Below are 9,466 nucleotides of genomic sequence, written 5' to 3'. Positions count from 1 at the left end.
CACTTTCCTAAGATCACATAGTCAGTGAGACTGGAGCTGAGGTGGTGGGAGTGGTTCTAGGGAGGGTGGTGGTGCCGAGCTCCTCAGGGTCCAGTGACTGACCCAAAAGTCTGTGGTTAGTTTCCTGCTGCCTGGCCTCTGATTTTCCTTCTCCGGTACCCTGATATTCCTTGAGGACCATCCCCTTCTCCGTGTCTGCAGATTTTGTGGGCTTCTCTGAAGCCCTTTCTAGGGAGAACCAGGAGCTGCCCTTACAGATCAAAGAGAGGCCTTTTAGCTCAACCTGAACAAGGGCTTATAAGCGGCCTTTTGCTCACCTGAATCAACACAGTCTTCTGACCTCCTAGTCTCACGGACTACAATTTTGTAGCTCTTGCCCATATTCACAGAAGCATTCACAGAATAGGCAAGGAGGTGAGGCCTGGGGATGGGAGGCAGGGTGGGAGTCTTCTACCATCTTCATCTGTAGGGCAGCTTCCGTAAGGCTGGAGTGGGAGCGTGTGGCAGGTGCACTGGGTGGGTTTGAAGGTGGAGGGAGGCTAGGTTATCAGTCCCTTTGTATGAACTTCACCTTTATCTGTACCTCAGATACATTGCCTGCATCTTAAGCTGGCCATGGCCATCCCCTGCCACCCACGGGTGGGCTGCTCTGACCTTTGACCTCTAGGACTCCCCACCAGCTGCCAGGGTATTTTCGATAGGAGTTCTGCTAATGTTTGGGGCCTCACAGGTGCTCCCTGGGGTCTCACTGGCCTGATCATACAGGACGGTCAAGGGGGCACCTGGGTGGCTCAGCGGTTGAGTGTCTGCCTTTGGCTCAGGTTATGATACCAGGGTCCTGGGATCGAGTCCCGCATCGGGCTCCCTGCAGGGAGCCTGCTTCTCCCTCTGCCTATGTCTTTGCCTTTCTCTCTGTGTCTCTCATGAATAAATAAAGAAAAAAAATTTTTTAAAGGACGGTCATTCGAAGATGGTTTATCTTCCAGGATGGTTACTTTAAGGTAGAACTTGGTTGGCGGGCAGACTGCAGGAGACCTGGGTGCTTGAGGGCGGAGGCATGGGGTGGCGGTGGGGTCCACTGCTCTGCCTTCCAGCCGGGACAGCTGGCAAGGACCTGGATAACATCTTTGGCCTTGGCTTTCTTGGGCTTGTTAAGGCAGTCAGGATTTCTAGAGCTCTGGACACTAAGCTTGGTGAGGAACAGAGCTTGTCTGCCTTGTTCTTTGCTGGGTCTGGAGCGACACTCAGACATGGCAAAGACTGGATGATTAGAGTCACAGCTTCCTTGGCTACTTTCAAACACTTTCAAAGGGCCTCCTTCCACCATTCCCCCAAAAGAGACCTGGGGAGCACTTTGCAGAGGGATAAAGACCAGTCCAATCAAAAGCCCTTTGATTCAACTTTTTTATTTTTTTTTTCTTTTTGAATGTCATGCAGTAATTCACAGTCCCAAGCCCACAGTTTTCAAACAAGGTAGGAAAAAGGAAAAAAGAAGCAAAGGAAATCGGTGGTGGTGGTGGTTTTTTTTTTTTTTCTTTTGTTATTTCAAGCAGGACCAAATGTCAGAAAAAATGCTTCTTTTCTCAATCATTAATTTTTTTGTCCTTTTTAAAATTGTTTATTTTTTTTTAAATTGATTTCTGCAGGCAGTAATAGTAGGGTTTGGTATAACCAGCAAGCACTCCTGTGTGTGTCTGAGAACGTGTGTGGGGTATGAGTGTCTGGTGGAGGTCTGTGTGGGACGCTGGGTTTCGGCTTCACTTCCCGCTTCTCCGCCACACACGGGCCACCAGCTCGCGTTCACCAGGGAAAGGAAAGATTCGATTGAGATGATAAAACTCATCAATAGAAGCGATTTTTTTTCTCCCCGTTTTTCTTTTAAAAATGTTCTTTTTTTTTTTTTTAAATTTTCCATTTTCCCCAAGGTTCTCCAAAAATGGCTGAGTTAATTCGAATCCCTTGGCTGTGTGGTTTGTCTGCCCCCGAGGGCACCCCACCTCCCGACCCCGTGGGGGGAGGAGGGGGGTCGGGGTTGGGTGGGGGGCGCATCACTGCCCAGGAGCGGCTTTTTTGTTGTTTTTTTGTTTTTGTTTTTGTTTTTGTTTTTTTCCTGGCCGAGGGTCTTTGCGGGACACCCTGGTGTGTCCGGGTCCTGGGGACTCCCTCCAGAGTCCGGGGTCGTCCGGCAGGTCCTCTCCCGGGCCCTCCCGGGCCTCCCCCGTGTGCTGGGCAGGTGGCAGCGAGGTGGCCCCGCGGCCCGTGCGCGGCTCCTCCCCGTGGGGCGTGTGCGTGGGGTGCGTGGGGGGGGCCGGGCGGGCGCAGGTGCCACCTCGCCCGGGCTTAGCACCAGTCGTCGTCGTCGGTCTCGCTGTAGGCTTCGTGCAGGCCTTTCCGGGAGCCCGGCCCGCGGGGCCTGGCCAGTCCGTGGGCCAGGTAGTAGCCGTTGGGGAGTCGCCGGCCGTGCCGGGAAGGCGAGGCGCAGGCCGGGCCCGGGGCCCGGGGAGTCCTGGGCGAGCACGCGTGTCGCGCGGGGGGCGGCGCGTCGTAGGCCGCGGCCCGGGGCTCCTCCCCGCCGCCGCCCCCGGGGCCCTCGGCCTCGTCGTAGTCGGAGCCCCGGTAGTAGCCGTGGTGCCGGGGCCCGGGGGGGCCCTCGGACGCGTGCGCGCCCGACGCCGGCCACCGCGCCCCGCCGTGGCGACACGCCCGGGGGGACTCGCTCCGGGCCGCGCCCAGGCCCCGCCGCTCCATCGCGGGCGAGCGGCCGCTGCCGAGGCCCCCCGCGGGCGGCCGCTCCCCGGCCAGAGGCTCGGTCGCGGTCGCGGGGCCCGGGTACCTCCGCGGGCCGCTGGGGGCCGCCCGGCCCGGCCGCGCCGCCTGCTGCTGCTGCTGCTGCTGCTGCTGCTGCGGGGGCCCCGAGCCGCCGGCCTTACGGATCACGGGGGAATAGGACACGTGTGGCCGGGGGGTGGAGGGGGTCTGGGGGAGCTGGCGGCGTCCCCGCCGCGGAGTGCTGGTACCAGATGTTGAGGGGGCTGGGCTTCCACTTACGGAACTACTGCCCTACACGAAAATTGAAACAAAGGAAATCAAAAAAAAAGATACAACGAAATCAACCAGAAGGAGACGGAGGAGACACAGAGGACGGGAGGGAGAGAGGGAGGGGGCAAAGGAAGACCAAAGGGGACGGGGAGGGACCGGGAGGAGGAGAGGGGGACACGGGACATTTGAATGGAAAAAAAGGAGAAAAGCAACAGCCACAGAGAGGAGGAGGGAGAGGAGGGGGGAGGGGGAGGAGGAAGGGGAGGGGAGGAGGGAGAGACAAGGAGGGAGGGGAAGTCGAAAACCAACACAACAAAGTGAAAAGAGAAATGAGAAATGGAGTTTTGTAAGTTTCGGGGTTAAATAGCAGAAGTTTCAAAAATTACTCACAGGCGTCCAGAGGACAGAAATCATAATCGAAACAAAAACGGAAGCTGGGTTAAAGGAAAGCAAAAGGCAGCAGGCAGCCGGCGGGGGCGCGGGAGCCGTAAGGACTGCGCTGGCCAGAAACTCAAACGTGATCCACAACCAAAGAGGAAGCAGCTGCGGGGCAGGGGAGGGGGTGGCAGGCGGGCAGGGGGGCTGGGGGGGCAGAGGGGGGAGCCAGAGTGGCTGGGGGTGGTGCCTACCCTGGCCCGGCTCCCCCGGGGCTTGGGGACCCCGATGGTGGCCAGGGTCAGAGGTCACAGTGGGCAGTGAGGACCCTGCCTAGAGTGGCTATCTGGTGTGTCCCTCCATGCCCCCCTCTCCCCCCACCCGGGCTCTGGGCTCCCATGGGCTCGGGTCAGGGGCGCCTGGTGCCACACCCACCTGCCGGTGTGCCATGTGTTCTCGGCCCTCGCTGGGCGAGCGGGACCAGCGCTGGTCCCGGGCCCGGGCCCGGCCATGGTCAGGCCGCTCCTGGGCGTAGCGCTCCTTGTCGGAGGGTGGGGGGTGGTGGTGGTGGTGGTGGTGGTGGTGCTGCCGGTGCTTCCGGTCCTTGGGCCGGCCCCGCTCTTGGTCTCGCTCCTTAGATGGCAGGTCCCCAGACTGGGTGGTCATGCTCAGGTCTGTCCCCAAGCCTGGGCCGGGTGGGGGAGTCAGACAAACAGAGGGCCATGAAGGAGGGGTGGGTGGGATGTGTGCACAGGAGACCACCCAAGAGGTCTGCAGGGACACCTTTCCCTGGACCGAGGGAGGGCCTGGTGGGCATCAGGGGGTCTGGCCCCCAGGCTCTGAGCAGCAGCTGGCCCAGCTCGGGGTCCTGGGTCCTGTGTGAGTCTGGGAGTCCTGTTCTTCATCCAGGCCTCTCCTGTTTTCTCCCTCCACGTTTGCCTGACTCTGCCTGATTTCCCCACCCCCCCACCCCCGTCTCCTGTACAGCCTCTAGTTCCTGGGTCCCCTGGGGTAGCCTACCTGTGTCCACGTCTGTGTAGCGGCCCAGGGAGCGCTCAGAGGCTCGGTGGCCGCGGTCCCGACGCCGCTGGTGATGCCGCTGGTTCTCTTCAGGCGGCACCCTCTCCAGGGAGTAGTCGTCCAGGCGCCGGGCCTTGGGGCCCAGCACGGAGGCCGAGCGCTTCATGGGGCTGGTGTCTGAGATGGTCTGGGGGGGTGGACAGGCCAGCGGGCCAGGGTCAGTGGCTGGCACCAAGTGGTCCGGGTCTGTCCTGCCCCATCAGCCCTCAGTGACCGGGTGTGACCATCTGGGGCAGAGTCCGACTGAGTGGGCCCTGGGGCTCGGCTTCTGGTCCAGCAGGGTCCCGGGACTCCTCTGCCTCCTCCCAGGCCCCATCCTGGGTTCCGGCCAGGAGGCTTCATCTGATCCATCCCTGCTGTTTCTCAGGACCACCCCGGGGAGGTACCACCCCAGCCCTGTGCGTCCAGCCAGGAATAGGTGGTGAGCTGAAGGGGAGACCTTCCTCCATGCAGAGTGCCACTTGGGGGCACTGGGCATTGGGCAGCAGGGCCCTGCACTCACTCCTGCCTACTTTCCTCCCCCGGTGGTCAGGCCTCCTACATGCTCAGAGCCAGGCGCCCAGCATCCCAGCTCACTGTCCTTCCTCGGGCTAGCCAGGACCAGGCTTTCCTGATCACCCAAATCTGGCTCTTGTAGCCAGCCCTTGAGGGGCTGCCCTGGTATCTGAGGCCCTGCGGGGGGACCCACTCTTCTTGGCCTGCAGCCGGGGAGCCAGCACGAACTGCATCCCCTGGGTCAGACCCCGGAGAGGGGCCTGTGGTTCTCTGCTGCTGGGAGAGGAGAGGAGGAAGATGACAGCCAGGGCTGGCCCAGCTGAGTGGCCAGTGGCCCTGCTCAAGATGGCAGTTTTAAGGGATGCAGGGCTTTGGCACCAGAGGGTCGGGGGTGGTGTCAGGGGAACGAGCCTCTGAAAAAGAATGAGCCAGGTGGGGCTGCAGATCGCACTTCTTGGAAGGATGGCACCTCCTGGTTCCGGGGCTTGGAGGAGAAGACGGGGGAGAGGGAGGGGGCAGGCCCACCCAGCGGGGCACACAGAGGACACAACACACAAGGATGGGGCTTCATGGGGGCGGGGTGCAGTCTGCAAAGAAAGGGTGGGGTCCAAGGAGTGGAGAGATGACAGGACTCCCACGAGGGGGGGTGGGCGGGAAGAGGGGGCCGGAGCCCAGCTGGGAGGCGGGCGGTGCGGTACATACACTGAGGTTATTCCCACGTGGCCGGCCCCTTCTCCTCTGTCACAGCCCCACGGGATGGTGCACACAGAAAAACAGAAAGAAGAAAATAAATATAAAAGCCAAGAGGGAGAGTGAGAGGCGGTACACGGAGATGCCAGGGTTGGGAAGAAGGAACCTGGGCAGTGGGGGAGGGGGGCAGGGAGGCAGGGAAAGAGGTTAGAGTCCCTGGTGTGTGAGTGACCCCGGGCCCGGCTGGCCAGCCTCCCACGGGTGCAGAGCAGACAGACAGGAGACACCAGAGACAGACAGATGGCAGAGGCACGAGACCGACAGATGGGATGGTGTGGCCACAGGCCCCTGGCCCTGGGCTCTGCCTCATGCAATGCGCCCCAGCCCTGGCTCCGGCTGCCACTCAAAGCTTGGGGAGGGGGTGGCTGTCAGCAGGCTTGCCCCAACCCTCTCTCGGAGCCCAGCAACTCCGTCCTGGGGGCAGACGGGGGCCTGGCAGGATGGGGCTGGGCAGCCACATGCAGATGGGTGCCCCCCCGACCCAAGTTCTCAGCAGCCAGGGGCCAGGTCCCTGAGCCACCCTGGCCCAGCCAGGCAGAGCACAGCCCTCAACCCCGTGCAGACGCCACGGCACAGCACACGGGAAGCCTGCCACAGCCAGACATGCCACCCTGCCTCTCGGGCTGGGCGGGCAGCCAGCCATGCTTCTGGCTTCTGGTCCCTCTGTCCCTGCGAGCCTGGGGCAGTGGGATCACGCGCCACCCCCTTCCCCCCACCACCCCCACACTAACCAAGTGGGCGCTGCAGCTGGGCAAAGCAGCCACACACAGACATATGCCAGGCATACGCCCCTGTCCCTCCCCACTGGCCCCCACAAAGACCAGATGGGAGATACAAACCCCAGCTGCCCCCAGGCCCACCCCAGACTCGGCTACTGAGTCTTAGGATCTGCCAAATTCCCAATAGCAGACCTATGTGCATGTGTGTGCGTTCATGTGTGCAGTATGAGCACATATATATGTGTAGTGTGTGTGTGCACGCGCGCGCGTGCATGTGCATGCCTGTGTGTGTATTCTTGACTGTGGCCGTCACCTGGCCCGACACATCACCTCCCACACCCCCTCCACACCCCCATATGTCCTCCACATCCTCTTGCCTTGGCACTTCAAATCGGGTAGATGGAAACCACTGGGGCGTGACTACCGTAACCTGCCCCGGGGAGCCCCTTCCCCTCTCTGCCCTCCATCAGGGAGCAGGTGAGAGGGCCAGGGCTCCAGGCACTCCAGTGTGGCCGCGCCTGCCCCCTGCTGCTGGAGTACAGACGGCCCCACCCAAGCCTGGGTCCCAGAGGAAAGAGAGATGCCCTGGGTTGGCCCCCAGGGGCCTGAGCCGGGCCCCGGGGCGGTGGGTGAAAGCCCTCACCTGGTTCTCCGCGGGGAGGCGGGGCATGGAGGCAGCCCGGGCCTGGCCTTCCATGGGGAGGTAGTGCTCACTGTCCGAGTAGCCGTCTCTGCCCATCTCTCGCATCTCCACAGACTGTGGGGCAGGGGCACAGGGTCAGGCCGCGTGAGTCCTGCGGCCTGACACTAGGACCCCAGGGTGTGTATGCAGCTGTGGCTGTGAGGCCCACACCCTTCCCTCCTGTACTACTTGGGCCTGGGGGAGCTGTGAGGCGATGGTGGGGGATGTGGGGGGGACAGGGGCACCTGGGAGTTGGGCTGGCTGTTGGGCATGTCGGTGGGAGGCCCCCGCTCTGGGCTCCATGTTCCTGTCTTCTGGAACATCTCCTGGGCTCGCTGGGTCACCCAGGATGGGCTCTCCTTGATGCCGCCTTCATGAGCCATCCTGTGCAGGGGAACAGGGGGCAGGGTGGTGGTGGGCACTCCAGGGGCGTCTGCATGGGGAATGGCGCCCCCTGCCCTTCCATCCCCACCTCCTGGCCAGAGCCACACTCACAGGCCTCCACCTGGGTCCAGTTGGGAGGAGGGGAGGGCGTTCTGGCCGGGCCCCCCCTCCTGTGTTGGAGACGGGGGCTCCATGCGCTGGAACATGAGAGGTGTCCGGTTCTGGAGAGGCAGAGAGCAACGTGTGTTCACAGGGTGCAGAGGCTCAGGGAGGAGGTTGGGTGGGGTGTTCAAGGCTCAGGGCCATGTAGGGCCAAGGCTGCGGCTGAGAGACAGCAGGGACGCTGCATAGGGGAGGCTCAACATCCCCCCCGCCCCACTACCCAGCCCCCCAGCCTAAGTCATATCCTGACACTGCCAACACACACACACACACACGCACACGCACACACACACTCAGGTTTGATCTATCAGCCGGTCCTTTGCAAGTCCACGCAGAACAGGATCACTTCTCACCCAGGTCTGGCCCCATGGACTCCCACCTGGACCGGCCGTTGCCTCCTCCCAGGTCCCCCTGTTCCAGCCCTTCCCCGCCACGGCCACCAGAGGGCGCCAGCGATCGCCGGCGTGTGGTCCCTTCCCTCCTCCCATCTGACCCGGAGCAAAAGTCAAAATTCTCCCAGGGCCCCCAAAGCTGCCCTGTCACCTCCACACCCTTGTCTCCACTATTTTTTCTTTTTTGAACTCACCACCCTGAGTTCAAGACCTGAGCTGAGATCAGGAGTCAGATGCTTAACGGACTGAGCCACCAGGGCCCCCCTGGTCGCCCTCCTTGCTCACTGTGTTCCAGCCCGTTGGCCGGATCACTGTTCTCCAAACTCGCCGTCCTGCCACAGGCCTCTGCACTGGCTGCTCGCTCTGCCTGGAGTGCTCTTCCCTCGGGTATCTACCTGGCTCACTCCCTCTCCTCTTCCTTTGCCTCTCTGCTCAGACATCACCTCCTCCAGGAGGCCTCCCCGATCACCCGTTTCAAACTGCATCTGTCTCCCAGCACCCTTTCCCACGGCATTTACTGTTTCCTGCCATGTCGGTCATTTATTATCGTTGGCCTTTCCCCGATTGGAACGTCCACTCTGCAGGGATTCCGGTCTGTTTTGCTCACAGCTGCACCCCCAGGGCGCAGAACCGTGCCTGGCACACAGTAGGTGCCCAATAAGTTCGGGGGAGCAGATCAATTCATTCAGGCCACCTCCTGGCCACGGCCCTACTTTCGGGGGACCTGGCCTGGGCCCTGGCCCCACCCCGCTGTTCTGGTTTGTCACCGCAGTGCCCAGGAGGGGAGGGCGCCGGGGCCCCGGGCCGTACCTGCTCCTCACGCAGGGCCTGCAGCTTCTTGGCCTTGCTCTGCCGGTAGTACTCCATGATCATCATTGCCGCGTAGATCTTCCCCACCGTCAGGTCTGTGGCTGGGGGCACAGCGCGAGCTCACCGTGGGTGGGGGCCCTGGCGGCACCAGCCTGGGCCCCGCGCCTGCCTCCTCTCCCCGCCCTCCGCCCCCCGGAGGGTCAGAGCCCAGGGCCGGGCGAGGTGCGGCTCTTACACTTGTGCGGGGTGACCAGCAGGTCCAGTGTCTTCTGGGACAGGTTGGGCCAGATGGCCATCATCTCCTTCCTCAGCTCAGCGTCCATCTGCTGTTTGTCGGCTCCGCCTGCAACGTGGGCACAAGAGAAGGCCTGACTGCCGGCCTGGGCGTCAGCCAGCCTCTGGGGCAGCTGGAAAGCCAGCAGCTCCTGCCAAGTCAGGCTCTGGAGCCCCGCTTCCCACGGGCCCCCAGCCCCCAGAGGAGGAACGACCATGCGGGCTCTGGGCCGTGGAGTGCCTGCGTGGGGTCTAGACGGCAACGGGAGGAGCCGGTGGCCCCACTGTGTTAGTCTGCGGTGCTG

The 9,466-nt window shown here is 62.3% G+C and overlaps 1 protein-coding gene across 6 annotated transcripts in view; it reads right to left on the bottom strand.

The window, feature by feature from the left end:
- Positions 1–1,386: 1,386 nt before the first annotated feature.
- The window catches only part of CACNA1A (calcium voltage-gated channel subunit alpha1 A), a 215,310-nt gene continuing 207,230 nt past the window's right edge, over positions 1,387–9,466 (bottom strand). For 4 of the 6 annotated variants that reach the window (XM_038567088.1, XM_038567089.1, XM_038567090.1 and 1 more), the window contains 9 exons: positions 9,124–9,231; positions 8,889–8,989; positions 7,636–7,745; positions 7,386–7,524; positions 7,102–7,215; positions 5,692–5,727; positions 4,435–4,621; positions 3,850–4,100; positions 2,341–3,060 (listed from right to left, as the gene is read on the bottom strand). In XM_038567088.1, the coding sequence (XP_038423016.1) occupies positions 2,341–3,060; positions 3,850–4,100; positions 4,435–4,621; positions 5,692–5,727; positions 7,102–7,215; positions 7,386–7,524; positions 7,636–7,745; positions 8,889–8,989; positions 9,124–9,231 (1,766 nt within the window). Of the gene's footprint in view, positions 3,061–3,849; positions 4,101–4,434; positions 4,622–5,691; positions 5,728–7,101; positions 7,216–7,385; positions 7,525–7,635; positions 7,746–8,888; positions 8,990–9,123; positions 9,232–9,466 lie in introns of all 6 variants that reach the window. The other 2 variants (XM_038567087.1, XM_038567092.1) reach the window with 2 other exon arrangements.

The sequence above is a fragment of the Canis lupus genome, chromosome 20 (assembly GCF_011100685.1).
Source record: "Canis lupus familiaris isolate Mischka breed German Shepherd chromosome 20, alternate assembly UU_Cfam_GSD_1.0, whole genome shotgun sequence".
In the NCBI taxonomy this organism is placed as follows: Eukaryota; Metazoa; Chordata; class Mammalia; order Carnivora; family Canidae; genus Canis; species Canis lupus.
Note: the sequence above shows the minus strand (reverse complement) of the source record. Positions and strands in the feature narration are given on the sequence as shown.